The sequence below is a fragment of the Orcinus orca genome, chromosome 3 (assembly GCF_937001465.1).
Source record: "Orcinus orca chromosome 3, mOrcOrc1.1, whole genome shotgun sequence".
Classification (NCBI taxonomy): Eukaryota; Metazoa; Chordata; class Mammalia; order Artiodactyla; family Delphinidae; genus Orcinus; species Orcinus orca.
Genome location: NC_064561.1, coordinates 8,822,135 through 8,842,468, shown reverse-complemented (window position 1 = coordinate 8,842,468; position 20,334 = coordinate 8,822,135). Strand labels below are relative to the sequence as shown.

The 20,334-nt window shown below is 56.3% G+C and overlaps 1 protein-coding gene across 7 annotated transcripts; it reads left to right on the top strand.

The window, feature by feature from the left end:
* Positions 1-214: 214 nt before the first annotated feature.
* Positions 215-19,636, top strand: ZSWIM4 (zinc finger SWIM-type containing 4). 7 transcript variants are annotated; one of them, XM_033401246.2, is made up of 14 exons: positions 215-608; positions 2,648-2,849; positions 4,465-4,821; positions 6,344-6,423; positions 6,578-6,728; positions 7,602-7,769; positions 8,444-8,803; positions 10,125-10,262; positions 10,602-10,856; positions 11,483-11,618; positions 13,861-14,015; positions 15,477-15,640; positions 17,108-17,189; positions 17,601-19,636. In XM_033401246.2, the coding sequence occupies exons 1-14, from the start codon at positions 456-458 to the stop codon at positions 18,458-18,460; spliced, it is 3,261 nt and encodes a 1,086-aa protein (XP_033257137.1). In that variant the 5' UTR covers positions 215-455; the 3' UTR covers positions 18,461-19,636. The 7 variants fall into 7 exon arrangements, with proteins under 7 accessions (XP_033257137.1, XP_033257143.1, XP_033257136.1 ...); XM_033401252.2 differs by having other exon boundaries at positions 216-385; positions 4,541-4,821; positions 6,344-6,492; XM_033401245.2 differs by having other exon boundaries at positions 216-608; positions 6,344-6,492.
* Positions 19,637-20,334: the final 698 nt, after the last annotated feature.

The following is a 20,334-nucleotide window of genomic DNA, read 5'->3' as shown; positions in this document are numbered from 1 at the left end:
AGGCCGGCGCCGGTGGTCTCCTCCCACTGTGATTGGTCTCCGGCGTCCCGTGATTGACAGCGCTGCTCGCTGAGCGCCCCGATTGAGTAGTCCCGAAAAGACAGGCAGTGCATACAACGAATGAACAGCAGTAACTTGGAGACGGATCTGGCGGTGCAGCCAATGGTGGAGGAGGGCCTCGGAGGCCGAAGGGGGGCCAATGGGGACGGGCGGTGGGGGCGGGACGACGGCCGAGGATAAAGCGGAGGCCGAGGCAGCTTCATTGTTGTGAAGGGTCTTAAAGGGGCCGCATCACCCCGCCGGCCCGGGGGTGGGTGCGGAGCGAGTACCGGGGCGGCCGAGCGCGGACGAAGGACAGGAAGGCGGGCAGGGGTCGCGGGAGACGGTGAGGCGGAGTAGGCGTCGGACCGACCCCCCGCTACACACAGGCCCCGCCCCGGCCCCGGCCAGGCCGGATGGACCCCCCCGCGGCCAAGCGGAGCCGGGACGGCCCCGCGGGACCGGAGGAGCGCGACGCCGGGGCCGGGGCAGTGCGCGGCCGGGGCCGACCCGAAGCGCTGCTGGACCTCAGCGCCAAGCGAGTAGCCGAGAGCTGGGCCTTCGAGCAGGTGACCGAGGAGTACGGTGGGGAGGGACCCACTCCCAGCCCCGTCCCCGACATACCTTCTCCCCCTGTCCAGATTCCAGCCTCCGGACCTGCCTCCATCGGAGACACCCCCAGAGATCTCCTCCAAGATCCTTAACTCTGCCCGAGACATCCCCTCATCCTCCCATTTCACTCCTTCAAACCCTATGACCCACCCCCATCCCTTCCCCAGCAGCTCTGCCCTTCAGCCCACAAGACCCAGGGGTTCCCTCAGTGCCCCAGATCCCAACTCGGGACACTTTTTCTCCTCCTGCCCCATGGTCCTCTCACAACCCTGGGTACCTCTCTTTTCCCACCTTATCCTCATCTCCCAATTAGGGCACCCCATTCAATCCTCACTCCTCTCTCCAACTCCTACAAGCTGCCCCCACTTGGGAACAGAGCAGATCTCAGCACCTAGAGACTCCAGATCTCTGTCCTACACCCCCAGTAGAGGACTCCCCCACTTATATAGATCCCGGCCCCAAGACACCCCTTTCTGTCTCCAATCCCTGCCTCCAGCCTCCAGAATCTACCTGTCCCATGGGGACCCCCTTCTTCTCCTGCAGATCCTTCCCGCAGGCACTAACACTCACACACCCCTCAGTAATTCTGGAACTACCTCCCACCTGGGGCTGCCCAGCCCCTCCTGGCTGGCTGCAGAGATTACTCCATCGTCAGAGTCCCCCCTCCCCATTACCCCATGCTCACTCTCCCCTTGCCCCGCAGCCATCTTAGTCCTTCCAGAGTTTGGCAGCAGGTGTGGGGCCTGGGTTTCGGTACCTGGACAGGTGCACCTGGAATCCTGCCCCTATAACTTCTGGGGGGCCCTGCCAGGATGCCCCAGGGCTGGGCAAAGTCCCCTTTCCCAGCCTCAGTGTGGGTCCCCACGGAGCTGGGTTGTGGCCAGGACCTGAGCAAGCCTTCCTTGGCCCCCACAGGCTCTGTCCTCTGTTTGGCCTTGGGGGGCTTTCTTTGCTCCCTGGCCTCTCCAGAGTGAGTCTGCTGCGACTGACGGGTCTGGGCCAAGTGTGGATAGGGCGGGCTCTGATTCATGGCCTGGAAAATCCCTCCTTAGTCATCTGCCAACTGTCCCCGAGGCCTGGGCCAGTCACTGGTCCTCCCACTTCCCTTTCAAACCTAGGACTGGGGGCTCTGAAAGGTCCCTGCCCCTTCATTGTGTGTGAGACCCCCCCCAGAGTAATCCTAAAACCTTCTCCAGGGCTCCCATGTACCTGCCCTGGGCAGGTCTGGCCCTAGGAAACCTCTTGCCCTGCAGAAACTCACGGAATCCTCTGCAGCCTTTTGGGAGTTGTTCTCCTTCTTTGAGGAAACTGGGGCACAGAGAGGTTGAGAAACTTGCCCAAGGACACTCAGCCAGTGAGTAGCAAGCCTGGATTGGAACGCAGGCTCAACCAGATCAGTTCATTGCCCAAAGCCCCCAGGGGTGAGCAGGACACCCCTCCCTTCCTGAGAACCCTTAGCAGCTGGAGCAGAGAGCCTGTCTTGGGAGCTGGAGCTCACCAGCTGTGGGACCCTGAACAAGTGAATTCACTCCGCCTCTGAGCCTCAGATTCCCCAGGCTGCAAAAATACTGGGTTGTTGCTATGAGAATTAAGGGAAATCGCACACATAAAGCATTTAGCACAATGGAGGCTAAGAACATGTAGGCCTGATCACTGGTCTTCTTATCACATTTGTCTTCCTTCCTCGTCCCCCCTCAAAGCCTGAGAGGTGAGACTACCTTACATTAGGACCCTGAGACCTGACATCCAGGAGGGAAGCCGCAGAAAGTTCCAGAACACTAACAATAGGCCAGGTGTTATTGTAAGCGCTGTACATATATTAGTGTATATGTGATATTCATGACACCCAGAAGGCGGGTGCTCTTAACATCTTCTTACACTCGAGAAAAAACAAAGTCCAGAGAGGCAAAGTGACTTGCCCAAGGTCATACTACTTGTAAGCAGCAAAGCCAGGATTCAAGCGCCAGGGTTTCTAACACACCGGGCCTTCCCACAGGTCGAGGAGCGGTTCTCCCGGGTGCCAGAGCCGGTCCAGAAACGCATCGTGTTCTGGTCGTTTCCACGCAGTGAGCGGGAGATATGTATGTACTCATCACTGGGCTACCAGCCCCCGGAGGGCGAGCACGATGCCCGGGTGCCCTTCACCCGTGGACTGCACCTGCTACAGAGCGGGGCCGTAGATCGTGTGCTGCAAGTGGGTAAGTGCCTGCCCCCTACCCCTGCCAGGGAGGCCAGGGGGTCCAAAGCAGACATGGAGGGCTGGGGGAGGTTCCAAATGTCAGGCTTTGATGCCCAGGGAGGGTTGTACAAGATATTATGAGCTCAAGATCAGGGATCTGCCTTGACCTCAGTCAGCTTAGTTGAGGCATAGGGGTAGAGGTGGTAGGATAGCGGGGAGAGCAGGGAAGAAGGCAGGGCCGAGGCAGTGGGTTTTTTTTTGTTTTTGTTTTTGTTTTGCGGTACGCGGGCCTCTCACTGTTGTGGCCTCTCCTGTCGCGGAGCACAGGCTCCAGACGCGCAGACTCAGCGGCATGGCTCACGGGCCCAGCCGCTCCACGGCATGTGGGATCTTCCCGGACCGGGGCACGAACCCGCGTCCCCTTCATCGGCAGGCGGACTCCCAACCACTGCGCCACCAAGGAAGCCCGAAGCAGTGGTTTTGAGGAGCGATTGTAAACCAGAAGTGAGAGGAGGTTCCGGACCTCAGACAGAGGGATCCAGGGATGTCTGGGTCCAAGGTTTAGAGCCAGAGGTAAGGATGATCCTAGACCTCAGGCTGCGGCGTCCTCGGTGAGAGTGGCCACGTTTTAGAGCCAGTGATGAGCGACAGTCTTGGACGTCAGGCAGAAAGACTCAGGTGGAGGTTGGGTTCAGAGGTTTAGGAATGGTCTCAGACCTAAGGCAACGAGGCTTCTGTGGGGTCTAGGGTGGAAGCTGGGGATCATCTGTGAGGAGTGGTCTTAAACCCCAGGCAGCAGGGTCCAGGTGAGGGGAAGGGGTGGAGGTTTAGAGCTAGCGACGAAAGATGATTCTAGACCTCAGGCAGCAGGGCTGAGAAGGGAACCAGTAGAGGCTGAGCCAGAAGGCAGGTGAGCCCTGGAATGCCATACCTCCCATGGGGGCAGGTCATGTCTCCCAGCTGGAGGCAGGGGCTCAGCCAAGATGACCCTCTCTGAACCCTGTCAGCCTGGGGGCCCCCTTGCCTGGACATGACCCAGCTGGCCATAGGCTCGGCCACCTCCAGCCGGTATGAGGAAGCCGCCGTCTCCCTGCATGACGCAGCCAGGGCCAGCTGGGGCCTGAGCTGCCCAACCAGTCGGATGAGCCTGGCATCTGGGCTCCCCAGGGGCCAGGGAGGGGTGGGGGGTGATGGGGTGACCTGGCCCCTGGCCGGCCACTTCAATCCCTCGCCCCCCAAGTATCTTTGGTATCTTCCCAGGAAGTGACAGGGCACCTGGAGCCTGGGCTGTATCCATGATTACCCAAGGGCTAAGAAAATCACCTTCAACAGCATTGCTGTAATAATATTATTCAGAATTAGAAGAAGAACAAACCTTTATTTAGCACTTACTATCTGCCAGCAGTCTTCTAAACACTTGCCAATATTAACCCATTTCATCCTCATTACAAACACATGAGGAGGATGTTACTATTTGTTCCCATTTCACAGATGTGGACACTGAGGCACAGCAAGGTTAAGTGACTTGTGCTAGGTTACTCAGCTGGGATTTGCACCTGGTCTTGCTGTGCACCATGGAAAAGATTACCCATCTCTGGGGTGACACAGCAGTGACAATTTGGTTTTGGTCTTAGGGTTCCACCTGAGCGGAAATATCCGGGAGCCAGGGGGCCCTGGAGACCCCGAGCGCCTTTACCATGTCTCCATCAGCTTTGACCGCTGCAAGATCACATCCGTGAGCTGCGGCTGCGACAACCGAGACCTCTTCTACTGTGCTCACGTGGTGGCCCTGTCGCTGTATCGCATTCGGCATGCCCGCCAGGTGGAGCTGCGGCTACCCATCTCCGAGACACTCTCCCAGATGAACCGGGATCAGCTGCAGAAGTTCGTGCAGTACCTCATCAGTGCCCACCACACTGAGGTGCTGCCCACTGCTCAGCGCCTGGCGGACGAGATCCTCCTGCTGGGCTCCGAGATCAACCTGGTGCATGGTAAGGGCGCCCCAAGGTCTGATGGGGCAGGGAGGCCCCAGCTCACAGCCATATCGCTTGCTGTGCCACAGGCATTTGTCACAGCATCCAGAGGTACCCCTGACTGTGGAATTCCCTTGTGGTCCAGTGGTTAGCACTCAGTGCTTTCACAGCTGCAGCCCAGGTTCAATCCCTGGTTGGGGAACTAAGATCCCCTAAGCCACGTGGTGTGGCCCAAAAAAAACCCAGACGTACCCTTGATCCATGAGCAGGGGTGGGGGAGCACCACTGCATGAGGTCAGGATCACACACCTCAGCAATTATACTCCAATAAAGATGTTATAAAAAAAAAAAGGATCACACACCTCAGTAAGTGGCAGATCCTGGATTTGATCTGGCCCTGGGCAGATGAATGGTCAAGAAATCAGCCAGTGGGAAGATCCAGCCCCAGGGTGGGGGTGTCTCAAGATCACAGGAGCATGCCTGAGTATGGGTGTGTGGAGGTCATAAGGAGTATGTGTGGACATTAGTGGGTGTCAGAAGTGGGATAGGGTAGGAGATAGACCAGGAGGTGTTATGAGTTCTGGGGTGGTTTGGAGCTACAAGTGTTGCTTAACTATAATGATGGAAGGATGGAGTAGGATGGTGGGTGAGTAGACGGATGCATAGTGGGTGGAGGCATGAATGGATATTTGAGGGTGGCTATGGGTGGATATAGAAGGTGTTCATGATGGGGTGTTGGGGTGAACTTTGGTGTGGAAAAATGGATGGAATGAGTGGATGGGTGATCTACTAGGATGATAGGTGAATAGGGAGTTGGTGGTAATTGGTGGTACGGTAGGATGGGATGGGCTTTGATTGGGGAGTTTGAGGTAGTGGACAGATGGGGTTTGTGGAAGACTGGAAGGACCAAGGGGTGCATGGATTGAGGGTGGGTTGATGCGTGCATGAATGTTCTTATGTGAGGACTAACATGGTGGATGGATCAAGTAGGTGGGTGTTTTATGTAGGATGTATGGATGGACCAATGGGCTGGTGGGTGTTTGGGGAGATACATATGAAGGGTGGTTGGTGGGGAAAGAATAGATGGAAAGTTTGGGTTCATTGGATGGATGGATAGCAGAGTTGTGTAGGTCAGTGGATGAATAGGTCAGTGGGTATTTTGAGTGGTTAGTACAGATGAGTTGGAAAGACAAATAGGGGTGGGTAGGTGGATGGATGGACTGGTGGGATGGGTATATAGATGTGAGTAGGTGGGAGTTATGGGCAGGGTGGATGATGGTCTAATGGGGTAGGTAGCTGTGCTAAGGGTTATGACGTGTGGATGGAAAGATGCATGGCATGGCATGGGGGTGTGGACAGATGGTTGAGTGGTTTAAATGGATGGGTAGGTGATGTTTGGGGTAAGATGATGGGTGGACGGATGGATGGGTTTTCAGGTGGGATGGATGGAATTCTGGGATGGTTTGGGTGATTTGAAGGACTGGATGACAGACACCCCCTCCCCCCAGCCCCAGCCTCAGCCGTCCCTCCCTCCCCACAGGTGCCCCAGACCCCACGGCGGGCGCGGGCATCGAGGACGCCAACTGCTGGCACCTGGACGAGGAGCAGATCCAGGAGCAGGTGAAGCAGCTGCTTTCCAACGGCGGCTATTATGGCGCCAGCCAGCAGCTGCGCTCCATGTTCTGCAAGGTGCTGGCTGGGCGGGTACAGGGGGGCGGGACTAGACTGCTGGGTGCCGGAGCCCCGCCCCTCCTCACCGTTTGGTCCGGCGCAGGTGCGGGAGATGCTGCGAATGCGGGACTCCAATGGCGCACGCATGCTGATCCTCATGACTGAGCAATTCCTGCAGGATCCGCGCCTGGCCCTGTGGCGGCAACAGGGCGCCGGCATGACGGACAAGTGCCGCCAGCTGTGGGATGAGCTGGGTAAGTCCCAGACCCCGGAGTGCGGCAGGCATCCAGGCTTGCCCACCTGAGAGAGATTAGGGTCTTGCCCACCTGAGATTAGGGTCTTGCCCGTGAATCCTTCCTCATTCATTAGCACCGCCAATGTACAAGGCACTGTACTGAGCGCTGGGACTACAGCAAGAAATAAGAGAGATTAAATACCTGTCCTCAGAGAGCTGACACCTGGTAGGGCAGACGGACAAGAAAATCCCACAAGCCCATTAGACCAGGGGTCAACACGTTTTCCATAGGGCCAGATAGTTTTGGCTTTTCAGGCCATTTGGTTTTTGTCGCTGTTACTCGATTTTATCTGTTGTAGCAGAAAAGCAGCCGCAGACACACATAACAAAGTGGGTGTGGTAGCATTCCAATAAAACTGTATTTACAGACACTATTTATTTGAATTTCAAATCATTTTCACAAGTCACAAAATGTTCTTTTTATTTATTCCCCACCCCCTCCACCATCTAAAAATGTAAAAATAAATCTTAGCTTACGGGCCATTCAAAAACACGTAGCGGGTTCGATTTTCTCCACGGGTGGTAGTTTGCTGACCCCTGTGATAGACGGTGATAAGTGCTATAGAAAAAAAATTTTTTTGCAAAAGGAGTCCAGTAGTCTGGGTTTGAGTCCTAACTTCTGGCTTCCCGGCTGTGTGACTTTGAGCAAGCGATTTTACCTCTCTGGACTGTAAAGTGAAGAGATGATGAATTGCACCCTCAGAGGCCAGAGGTGAGGGTTGAGCAGAGACCAGTGCCCAGCACACAGCGGGCACTCCGTACGTGCGTGCTGCTCCTGCTGCATGAATGTTGAGCCTCCCCCGTGCCCACATTTGCTGCCCTCTCTCCCCAGGGGCCCTGTGGGTGTGTATCGTCCTGAGCCCCCACTGCAAACCAGAGGAGCGGGCGAGCTGGCTCCAGATGCTTACCAAGTGGGACAAGCTGGACGTGTGCCCACTGGAGGAAGGCAACTACTCTTTTGATGGGCCCAGCCTGCAGCCCACCGTAGCCCTCAGCCCAGGTAGGAGAGGGGTCCCCGCCACTCCCCCCAACAAACCATCACTACTTCCTGTGGCCCAGCCACCCCATCATGGCGCTCTGGGGGAAAATGGAGGCAGGGCAGGGGGGACCAGCCCTTGCCTGCCTCCCAGCCCGGAGGGAGTGCCCAGGGCAGGGGCAGGGGCAGCAGGCAGCCCGAGGGACAGCGATGTGAAATACTTAAGATGCCTATAGTTCTGGGCTGGTCTCCTGACTCAGTCTCCTTCTGGCCATGGAGGCAGGAATCAGGCAGGGGGTAGGGGAAACAGATAGAAAAGGAAACGGGTATTGAGAAGAGAGAGACAAGTAAAGAGAGGCAGAGATGGAGGGAGAGAGGGAGAGGGAAAGATAGAGAAGGAGAGGAAAAACTGGAGTGTGGAGGGAGAAAGATGGACAGAGAGTCACAGTTGTTCAAGATCAGTGGTCCATTCATATGAAGGAATATCTCCACTGACACACACACACACACACACACACACACACACACACACACACACACGCCTTTAAAAGGCTGCTGGAAGGATTTGGGGAGATAACACACACTCATCGCTGCACCTGGAGCCTAGCACCAAGCTGGCACTCAGTGGGGCAGAGCTGACCAGCGCCTGACTGCTAGGGCCCCCCTCATGGGGCTGCATTTGGGCGCCTCTCCCACAGGCCCAGAGGAGGAGGAGGAGGAGGAGGAGGTGGAGGCTGCAGGTTCCCGCCACACCGTGTTTGGCCGCGCCCTGCAGGCTGGGTCGCTGCACTGGAGTGACGCCCACCTGCAGAGGATCCTGGCCAGCGACTCCTACGGCCCCAGCCTCACAAGCAACGGGGGTGGTGACAAGCCAACCTTTGACCCCCAGGGCCGCCCACTCTGGCTGGGCGAGCCCTTCCCCACTGCCTGCGCACGTGTGGACACCCTGAGGGCCCACGGATACCCCCGCCAGGCCCTGCGACTGGCAGGCGCCATAGTCAACACACTCCGGCTGCAGCGGCGACATCAGCTTGAGACCTACAAGCAGCAGAAAAAAGGTGGGCACCAATATTATCATCGTGTCCTGGGGCCGCAGACACAAATGCCAACAGCTGGGGGCGGTGGCAACCTGGAGAGTCCGTGGGTACAGCAGGAAAACAGACCACTCTAGGTGTCTTGAGCAGAAAATATCTAATGCAGGGGATTGAGGATTCTCAAAACCACTGGAAGGGCCGCAGGATTGAAAGTCAGGGAAGCCCCTGCTTGGCTTCACACACTTGAACTTCAGAAGCACACGAGGTTCAGCAGGCTGTAGCCCTCACAGGGGGGCAGGGCAGTTCCCAAGAGGACAACCCAGAACCTGCTGGCAAACCTCACGTCTGTGCCCTGCAGACAGCCACACACCTGCTCACAGCTACTGCAGGAGAGTAATGGCCCCATTCTCTCCCACCTTCCACACCTCACACAAAGAAGTCTGGGAAATGTAGTTTCTATAGATCTAGCCACGTGCCTTTCAGGAACATGGACCCCGTGTGGCCAGATCTTCTGATTTTTCAAGAGAAGCCAGAAGTCCAGATAATCTAATGTGGAATTTACTGATTTTATTCAATATGGGCAACAATTTGAAAACTGTATTAGGAAAAACAAAAACTCACACTGTGTTGGCCCAAAAATGGACACGTTTGTGGACTAGATATGGGGGGACAGGAGAGAGGCTACCAGTTGTGTTCTCTGGGTGATGGAGTTGAGTTGATGGGTCAGTTACCAGGAAATTGAATACAGGGTGTAATGGGGGAGAAATGGGGGCATTGGGATCTGAGCAGACCCCTGACCTAGCCTCAAGGCATAGGGTTAGCCCCCCCAGAGGAGGTGAGAGCTAAGCTGAGATCTTAAGGATGTTTAGGAGTTTCCCAGGAGAAGAGGAGGGAGCAACAATGTTCCAGTTAGAAGGAACAGCACGGGCAGGAGCCCAGAGGCAAGGGAGAGCACGGCTTGTGGCAGGAGATTGGAGGATGGGCTTCCAGGTGGGGTGGGTGACCACCCCAGGGAAACTTTCATATCAGTCCTTGGGAGCCCTGAAAGCTGGCTGGACCTGAGAGAGGTGGGAAGGATCAAGGGTTGTAAGGAGGGGAACGACACTGGTTGGATGTTTTAGAAAGCACCCAGTTTAGCCAGGCCTGGGTCTGGGTGTGGGACAGGAGGCCAGGGCCGTGGAGGTGAGAGCTGCTGCAGAGCTCAGGGGGCAGAGAAAAGGGTGCTGGGTGGGCAGATGGTGAGTGGGCACTGGGAGGTTGGGCTTGGGGTTCAGAGAGAGGAAGCCCCCCCCTGGGGGCTTGGTGGAGGGGGGCTGGGCATTGAGCCTTCTCTTCCTACCTGCAGAGCTACTGCAGAAAGGCTCCACCTGCATCACCAACATGGAAGGATGGGTGGGCCACCCCCTGGACCCCATTGGCTGCCTCTGCAGGGCACTCTTGGAGGCCTGTCACCTAGAGGAGGAGACCCTTGCCATTTACCCAGGTACCCACACTGGGGGCCCCTTGAGGAGGTGGGAAAATCACCTCTTGGCCATGCCCTCTTGCCCAGTACCCCTAGAAAGTGAGGCCACGCCCTTACACTTGGCCACACCCCTCGGCCAGTGCCAGGTGCCAAGAGGCTTAGCTTCTGAAAGTGAGGCCACCGTAGGCCTATCTGCTGTTGGAAGGTGGGCCCCACCCCCTGGTGTGTGCGGAAGCAGCTGGGCTCTCCCTAAACCTCCCCCCCGACCCCACACACGGTGTCCGTGTTTAAGGTCAAGGACCACTGGAGTCCCAGGAAAAGGGGTTCCCCTGTAGCTGCCCTGGTGTCCTTCTCCCACAGAATCAGGCCCTGAGAAGCGGAAGGTGGCCTACCAGCACGTCCCGGTGCCCGGGAGCCCTGGGGAGTCCTACCTGGCAATGGCGCTAGAGGTGGCACTGCTGGGCCTGGGACAGCAGCGGGCCCTGCCCGAGGGGCTGTATGCCCAGGACAAGGTGGTACGCAACGAGGAGCAGCTGCTGGCCCTGCTAGAGGAGGTGGAGCTGGACGAGCGGCTGGTGCAGGTGCTGCGCAAGCAGGCGGGACAGCTGCTGGAAGGTGAGGCCCCACTGCTAGCCTGGCCGTTCCTGAAAGATAGGGTCCTGCCTCTGTACTGTAGTGGCCTGGTTGTTGCTGGATCGGGAGACGCCGCCCCTAGCTCCACCTCCTTGTCCTTACTGCCTTTCCATACCTTGGCAGTTCCTAAAAGGTGAGCGCCAGACCTTGGCCCCGCCCCCAGCAGTGCTGGCAGCCAATAACGGCTTCGAGTGATGAGGCCCCCCCACCCCCTGCCCACTTTGGAGCCAATGAGCCTAGTCGCTGGTGCCCAGCTAGACTTTGATTGGCTCTGCCCACGGTCCTGCCTTGTGAGGCCCCTCCCCTACTGCAAAAGGAAGCTAGCTTGGCCACACCCCTGGAGCAGGTGCAGCCCCACCTCCACCCTCTGGCCCCACCCTGCATCTGAGTCCTGCCCCCTATCCAGGGGTGCCCAGGGTCTCTTTTCTGTGGATTTTCCAGTGCTTGTCTCAGTCTTAGTCCTGTGCTCCTACCCCCGGGACCTCTCTAGCCCCAGCCACTCTATCCTGAGTCTGCCCATCCCACACTCAGAGCCTGGGGTGTGGGGAGACCTGGGGAGGGGCCGTGCAAGCCCACACCCTGAGGCTGAGCTCAGGCTGCCCCTGCAGGGGGTCCCTTCAGCGGCTTTGGAGAAGTGCTGTTCCGCGAGAGCGTGCCCATGCACACCTGTGCCCGCTACCTGTTTACTGCACTGCTGCCCTACGACCCCGACCTGGCCTACCGCCTTGCGCTGCGAGCCATGAGGTGAGGAGAGGCAGCTGGGGACTCCCACTGGGCCGGGCAGGAGTGGGGAATGGGAGGCTACTGGGAGCCACATCCTTCTGCCTGAACTCACAGCTTGGTTCATTCAACCTCCCTCATCCGGGCATTCCAGACTGCCCTGTGCTCTTGATTACACACTAGAAATGTCATATTATTTTGAATTTGAGAAATATCCACATGACACAGAATTCAGAGTCCTTTTCTAGGCAGGTTTGTCCCAACTTACCCAAAGCTCTCTGGAGGCAAGCAGTGGCACCACTTTCTTATCTATACTGCAAGAGTCCATATTTCTGCAAACCCATAATCTGAAAATGAAAAGTTGGTTCTCCTTTACTCCATGACACATACCGCACCTATTCTTTGCACCTTGTTTTCACTGAACATCTGCATCTTAAAAGCTATATCCTGTCACATAGCATGTGAACCACTGTAGGGATACACCAGGAAAAAACCAATCTGGAGCTGATAGACATTTACACTGTTTCCAAAAAGATGTTGCAATGAATAACCGGGTTATTTCCCATGTGCAACAGCAAATCATAGAAGCAGAATTTTAAAAGGCCTTGTCTCTAGTGAACCATGTCCAACAAATAAAGTGAAATCTGTCCCCCATCCTCTGATCCTATTCTCCAGAGGCACCTATGAACAATTCGGAGTGCATTTTTCCAGAATATTTGGAAAGAATCATCTGTTAGGAGCCATGATTTAGAGAACACTCTTTCATGTGCTCGACTTTTTTCTAAGCCAGTGCCAGCAGATTACAGCCCACGGGCCAAATTTGGCCCGCTGCCTGTTTTTGTGCAGCCCATGAGATAAGAATGGTTTTTGTATTTTGAGATAGTTGGAAAAAAATCAAAACAATATTCTGTGACACATGAAAAGTATGTGAAACTCCAATTTCAGCATCCAGAAATAAAGTTTTATCGGCACAGAGCACCATTCACTCATTTCCTTATTGTCTTAGGCTGCTTTTATACAACAGTGACAATTGTGACAGAGACCAAATGTCCCACAAAGCTGAAAATATTGGCTGTCCAGCCCTGTGCAGAAAAAGGTGCTGACCCCCCCGATCTAAGTCTGTGACTCACATAGTGAAATAACTATGTTTACCCCCATTTTACACATAAACAGGCTTAAGGTGTGTCCCGAATTATGTAGCAAAGTCATTTAGATATTTGGAACCAGGACGGTCTTGACTCCTATTCCATGCTATTGATTACATTTAACAGCTTTGAAAAACTTCCTTAGCACAGAATGCATGTCAACAGTGAGCTGCTGAACAAAATATCTTAGGGGGGACGTTGAGTCATTCAACAAACATTTGTTGTTTACCTGCTGTGTGTCAGGCATTGTTCTGGTGCTGGAGAGGCAGTGTCGGTGAACCAAAGAGTCAAAAATTCCTGCCCTCATGGAGCTGACCTTGTAGTTAGGGAGAGACAGTAAATAAATTTTATAGGTAAACTATGCTGTATGTCAGACAGTGACATGCAAGAAAGGGGTGGAAGGAGTTGGGAGTAGGAAGTTGCACTCTCCCATGTGTTGGGCATGTCAGGGAAGAGCTTCTTGAAAAACATTTGAGCAAAGACCTGAAAGAGGTGAGGAGGAGTCACAAGAATGTCTAGGGGAGAGTGTTCCAGGCAGAGGGAACAGTTCGTGCAAAAGCCCTGAGGTAGGGCTGTGCCTGGTGGTATGTGAGGGATGTCAAGGGGAACAGTGACTGTAGCAGAGTGAGCGAGGGGTGGGGCCACATCAGGACACAAATAATCCCCTTACCTCTTTATCAGCCCTTGGTGCGTGAATAGAGCATCATTTATTTAATCAACCCCACAGTGATGGGTATAAACAACACTGCAATGAACATCTTTTTTTTAAATTTTTATTGGAATATAGTTGATTTACAATGTTGTGTTAGTTTCAGGTGTACAGCAAAGTGAATCAGTTATACATATATCAATATATATATCCACTCTTTTTTGGATTCTTTTCCCATATAGGTCATTACAGAGTACTGAGTAGAGTTCCCTGTGCTATTTGGCAGGTCCTTATTTATCTATTTTATATTGCCGTGAATATCTTGAACATACATCCTCCATCTTTTTGGATGCCCAGAGATTTGCTGGCCTAGGAGGGTAGGCTCTGGCTGAGGCAGGAGGCCTTTCTCTCCTAGAGAGGATGGAGACACCAGCCTTGTCTCAGGGCAGGGCTGCTTCTCTCCTCACCACAGGCTGCCCATACTGGAGACAGCGTTTCCAGCTGGAGAACCTCACGGCAACCCACTGGATTCCATCGTGAGCAACCGTTTCCCCCGCTGGTTCATCCTCGGCCACCTGGAGACCCGCCAGTGTGAACTGGCCTCTGCCATGCTGACCGCCGCCAAGGGTGAGGACAGCGGGTGCCCCCCACCCCCGTCCCCCTGTCCTCCTTTACCTTAGTCCCCTCCCTCCTTTCCCTCATTCCTTCCTGCCTGCTTTTTATCCTTTCACCGTATCCCACCCACAGTTTTCCTTAAGCGCATTCTTTTTTTGGCCACCCCACACAACATGTGGGATCTTAGTTCCCCAACCAGGGATCAAACCCACACCCCCTGCAGTGGAAGCGTGGAGTCTTAACCACGGACTGCCAGGGAAGTCCCTCCTTGAGCGCTTTCTATATGTACCAGGCACTGTCCCAGGTGCTGAGCTTGCAGCAGCGAACAACACTGTCCCAAATCCTGTGCTCTGTAGTGTTCATTCTAGTGAGGGCAGACAGACAATACATAAGGTAAAGAAGACAGTTACGCAGTGAGAGGTAATAAGCGATAAGGAGGGGAATAAAGCAGGTTGACACTTAAGCCAAGACATGACAGTGAAGGTGGAGTCACGCCAGTATCTGGTGTCTTAGCTCAGCTGCCGTAACAAAATACCATAGACTTGGTAGTTTAAACAACAGGAATTTATTTTCTCACAGTTCTAGAGACTGGAAGTTCAAGGTCAGGGTGCCAGCATGGTCAGTTCCTGGTGAGGACTCTCTTCCGGGCTTACAGACAGCTGCCTTCTCACTGCCTCCTCACATGGCAGAGAAAGGGAGAGCTCTGGTCTTCTCCTCTCCTTATAAGGACACTAATCCCATCCTGGGGATCCTAGCCACATGGCCTCCTCTAAACAAAATTACCTCCCAAAGGTACTGTCACGCTGGAGGGTTAGAGCTTCAATATGTGAATTTTGGGGAGGACACAGTTCAGTCCATAGCATCTGGGAAGAGCATTCCAGGCAGAGGGAACAGCCAGTGCAAAGACCCTGATGCTGGACTGTGCCCGGTTATGTTTGAGGAACAGAGAGGAGGCTGATGTGGCTGGAGCAGAGTAACAGAATTGTAGGATCTGGGCCAATGATAATAATAGTAACAAAAGCTCACATTTGTGTAACTCTTGCCATGTTAAGGCCTTTACAAGTATAAGCTCACTGCAGCCCCGTGAGACACATACCATTGCATTAGTATTACCCTTTGTACAGATGGGGCAGCCAAGGTACAGAGAGGTGAAGCGACTTGCTCAAGGTCACACAGCTTGTGAGTGGCAGGGATTTGGACCCAGGCATCTGGGTCCAGAATCGGTACCCTTGACAGTTAGGGGTCCAGTGGGTCCCTGGGTGGCTTCCTCCCACTGGAAAGGAAGGGGCAGAGGAGAGATAAAGGGGAGTGCCAAGAGTGGTCTAGGTCTTCATAGAACCATTGCCAGGTGCCTCACCATCCACATTCACACATTTGCACATTTGTAGAGGAACCAATGTGAGCAGGTCAGGCAGCAGCAGGGGCTGGTGCTGGGTATGCCCACGATATCCTCTGTCCCTCCCCCAACCCCAGGAGACCCCAAGTGGCTGCACGCAGTGCTGGGCTCCATCCAGCAGAACATCCACTCTCCAGCCTTGCTCTTCAAGCTGGCGCAGGACGCCTGCAAGACTGCCACGCCGGCCAGTGCACCACCAGACACCACACTGCTGGGCATTGCGCTGGAGCTTGGCTTGCAGGTAACTGGCCGCAGGGAGGATGGGGGCAGGGGGCTGCTGCCTGAGGGCCGGCCAGGTGAGGGCCACTTGGGGGTGGGACCTGAGTGTGAGGTCTGCCTCTAGGGGCGGGGCCTGAGGGTAAGCATCGCCTCTGGGGGCAGGGCCTGGATGTGCGGGGCACCTCTTGGGCAGGTCTACAGAGGAGCAGGGTGAGTGAGTAAGTCCTGAGAGTGAGGGAATGGAGTCACCAGTGAGGGTGGGGCCTATGAATGAGTGACTCAGTAGCAGAGCCTGAAAGTGAGAATCTACTTCCGGGGGTGTGGCTGAGGACAAGGAAAGGGGTCACGGAGCATGCAGGTGAGTGGACTGGCCACAAGAGAGAGCAGAGCCTAAGGGTGCTGGCCTTGGGAGTGGGGCCTGGGGCTGGTGTGCCGTAAGAACCAGGGGTGGGCGGAGCTGAAACTGAAGGGGCAGAACCTGCCTGCAAGGAGCTTTCTTGGGGAAAGGGCCTGTAGGGGACTGCGGCCTAGAAGGAGGGGTCACCACTGAGGGGCGGGGCTTGGGGATAGTCCTGTGAGTGAAGAGCCGCCTCTGGAGGGTGGGGTCTGTGGTTGAAAGTCATGGAGGCGGGGCCTGCAGGTGAGTGTCCAGGCCATCCTCAGGGGCCGGACGAGGGACAGTGCTGCAAGGGCAAGGCAGAGGCATGGTTGCAGCCTGAGGGGATAGACAGGTATGGGGCTCATGGGGGCGGGGCCTCAGACGGTGGCCAAAGTAAAGTAACAGAATAAGGTACAGATTCGGGTGATACCTTCCCAGGTAGAACTGGCCAGCAAAGGGCTGGCAGGAGGCAGAATTGGCCTCTGAACAACCCCCTGAGGGGGGCGGAGCCATTGTGGGGCACATGTGGGAGTTGAGATAAGGGTGGTGCTTTAGGCAGGTGACCCACTATTTAGAAGCTTCCGGACAGGGCCTGGGGATGGGGCCTCAGAAGAGAGGCCAGCAAGGAAGGTGCTTATTGCGGGTGGGACCTGAAGAAGGCGGGACCTGTAGGGCAGGTGCTTTGTTTGGGGCTGCAGGGGGAAATCTGCTGACAGGAAGCATGGAACTTTCCAGAGAGAAGGGACAGGTTGGTTTGTGGTCCCAGGTAGGATCCATGGGGCCTCAGAATAACACCAACACTAGCAGTAATGGCTGGCATCAGCTGAGCACCTTGAAGAAGTAGGCACCGTGCAAAGCGCTTTACCTACATACTTTCACTTAATTCTCACAACTCGATGAGGTGGATACTGTTTTTACCTCCATTTTACAGATGGGGAAGCTGAGGTCCAGAGAGGTGAAGCCCCTTGCCCAGATTGTGTGGCTCATTGATTCAGCCCTTAACTTCCAAGTTTCCCGGGGCCCTTAAGGATCCCCCGCCCGCACCCCTTCCACATGCCAGCCCTGGCTTGGGTGACCCCCTTCTCTACCCCTCCCCATCCCATGCTGCAGGTGATGCAGATGACCCTGAACACCATGACCTGGCGTCGGAGGGAGATGGTGCGCTGGCTGGTCAGCTGTGCCACGGAAGTCGGTGAGAGTCCCCAAGGGGACCCGCCACCCACCTCCCTGTGGAACTGGGCAGGCATGAGGGAGAAGCAGAGCCATTTCCCCGACTCCAGCCTGTGTTCAGGCCTAGGCCAGGAGGGAAGGTTGGGAGGGGAGACGGAGCTGGACAAAGACCTGGAGTCTGGCTAGGCTGAAGTGGCTTGGAGAAGGAACAATCCCTCCAATGTCTAGCCCCCACCCCCCAGATCCCACCCAGCCCAGCTGCCCTCTCCTCCCTTGGAAAAGTAAAGTGAAGTTTCTGTCAAGCCTAGAGTGGCCGGTAGAGGGGGTACAGCTCTAGCCTTGGCTGGTGGGGATAGTAGGTCGGGGTAAACCCATGCACACAGGGTAACCCCCGTCCCATTCCTGACCAGTGTCACCCTGTCACCTCCCACAGGCCTGCAAGCCCTGATGAACATCATGCAGAACTGGTACTCCTTATTCACACCGGTGGAGGCAGCCACCATCGTGGCAGTGACGGGCACCACCCATGCCACGCTGTTGCGGCTGCAGCTGGATGCGCCCCGGCGGGAGGAGCTCTGGGCATGCGCCCGCACCCTGGCCTTACAGTGCGCCATGAAGGACCCGCAGAACTGCGCCCTGCCCGCCCTCACCCTGTGCGAGAAGAACCACGCGGCCTTCGAGGCGGCCTACCAGATCGTGCTGGACGCCGCAGCCGGAGGCCTGGGCCACGCCCACCTCTTCACCGTGGCCCGCTACATGGAGCACCGCGGCCTGCCGCTGCGGGCCTACAAGCTGGCGACGCTGGCCCTGGCGCAGCTCAGCATCGCCTTCAACCAGGACAGCCACCCGGCCGTCAACGACGTGCTCTGGGCCTGCTCGCTCAGCCACTCGCTGGGCCGGCACGAGCTCTCCGCCATCGTTCCCCTCATCATCCGCAGCATCCACTGCGCCCCCATGCTCTCCGATATCCTGCGCCGCTGGACCCTCTCGGCGCCCGGCCTGGGGCCCCTCGGGGCTCGCCGGGCTGCCAAGCCGCTGGGCGCCGACCGGGCGCCGCTGTGCCAGCTGCTGGACGCGGCGGTGGCCGCCTACATCACCACCAGCCACTCCCGCTTGACGCACATCAGCCCGCGGCACTACGGCGACTTCATCGAGTTCCTGGGCAAGGCCCGCGAGACCTTCCTGCTGGCGCCCGATGGGCACCTGCAGTTCGCCCAGTTCCTGGAGAACCTCAAACAGACCTACAAGGGCAAGAAGAAGCTCATGCTCCTGGTGCGGGAGCGTTTCGGCTGAGGGGCAGCTGGCAGGCGGTGGGGACATCCGCCTTCGCGCCTGCTTCTGTGGCACCCGCCCTCCATCACGGGCCTCAACACTGGAGGCCTATGTGGCATTTCAGTATTAAGTCAGGGAAGGAGCCCGGCTGCAGCTGGGTGGTCTGGCCTGCCATCCCCTCCAAGCCCAGAAGGAGGTGGGAAGCAGGGGGTCGCATCCTGCCACATGCGTGCCTAGGGCACACGCGTGCCTAGCGAGTGCAAGGGTCAGAAGCCACACCACCACCCAGAGGCCTGGCAGGGGTGTGTGCTTGTGCAGCCGGTATGACCCCACCTTGAGCGCCCCAAAGGCAATAGGCAAGCTCTCCCTCCCCAAACCCACAGGTCTCCCTTGGGCTGGGGGGGATGAGCTGGGAGGCAGGACTTTCCAGAAACTGGCTCTCAGAGTCAACGTAGCAGACCCTCCCCGCAACCAACTCTGGGTGCCCGGAGGGCTTGCGTTAGGGCATCTAAACTCCTTTTGTACCCTCCCCTCACTGCCTCAGGGGTCCCACCCGCAGGCCTGCGCCCCCTCCAGGCTGCAGAGCTGGGACCAATGGCTCACCCCCACTGAAGGATCTGAAGAGGCTTCAGGCCTCGGCCACATACCTCACCACCCGTCCCGCCAGGACTCCCATTCCCTTGGGTGCCAGGGTCCCAGGGTGGGCTGGGGGCTCATTACTGTCCCTCCCCCTACCTGCTAGTCACTGGACATACAACTCAGGAACCGAGCCAGGCTCACACTGTCCTCCAAACCTGGTGTGTGTGGGGGATACAAGCGCAGGCAAGCCAGGGACCCCCCCCCCCTTCCCCCTGATCTAGAAAGGAAAGAGGCCAACATCTTAGCATTTTTTGGCCCTCTGTCTCTCCCTTTCTGGTCCTCTGCCTCCCTGCTCTGCCCTTCATCTTACTCCCCCTCCCCATATTTCTCTCCATCTAGCCTGTCTTTCTATTTGCATCCCCAAGTCCCAGCTGCTGTCTCTCTTTGGCCTCCCTTTCCCCCACCTTGGCCCAGGGAGGAGAGTGTCCCACCCCACGATCACCCTCCTCTATCTTTTCTCCTCTTGTAATTAAGTACAAAGATTACCACATTTTGTAACTTTTTTTCTATTTATTGAACCATATATTGTATTTCCTTTTTTTTAAAGGTTGAACACAGCTTGTTCTTTTAAATTTTATTTTGAGACTAAGGCGTGTTCTGCCCCCCCCCCGCCGCCGCCATTGTGGCCCCCTGCCAGGGCTTCCCTTTCCCCCCCACAGAAAATCTCCAGCCTCTTCTCTGGGTACAGCTTCAAGTGAGAGGTGCAGTCGGAGCCACTGCTGGTTTCCTCCAGTGGTGACAGTATGGATGATAGCAGACAGGGAGAGCGAGCTCACTATGAGCAAGCCGGGGGCTGACACCTGCGCTTTACACCTGTCATCTGTTACAACACCTGTCATAACAGCGCTACGAGTCGGTAGGATTAGCATTCCTATTTTACAGAGGAGAAAACTGAGGCTCCAAAGTTTAAGAAAGGGCACTCAGTTTTAGAAAGCTAGATTTAGTACCTTGCTGGGGTAGGGCCACTGATTGCTCGCCCCGGGCTGCATGGGCCATGCAGCGGTGGGAATGGCCACTAGGGGGTGCCCTGGCTCCAGCACTAGCCATTGGGGTTAATTGCAAGTTTCTGAGCACGGGACGGTGGTGCGTGTCAGGTGCTGGGTGCAGCTGGGTGGGGAAGACACGCCCCCCAAAGGTGGAAACTCGGCTTAGACAAGGCCTTGGTGGGTGAGGTCAGTGGGGGGGCGTGTCTGGGCTCCTACACCGCGGATGAGGCTCCCAGTCCCCAAATAGAGTGAGGGATCTGGAGGATGGCA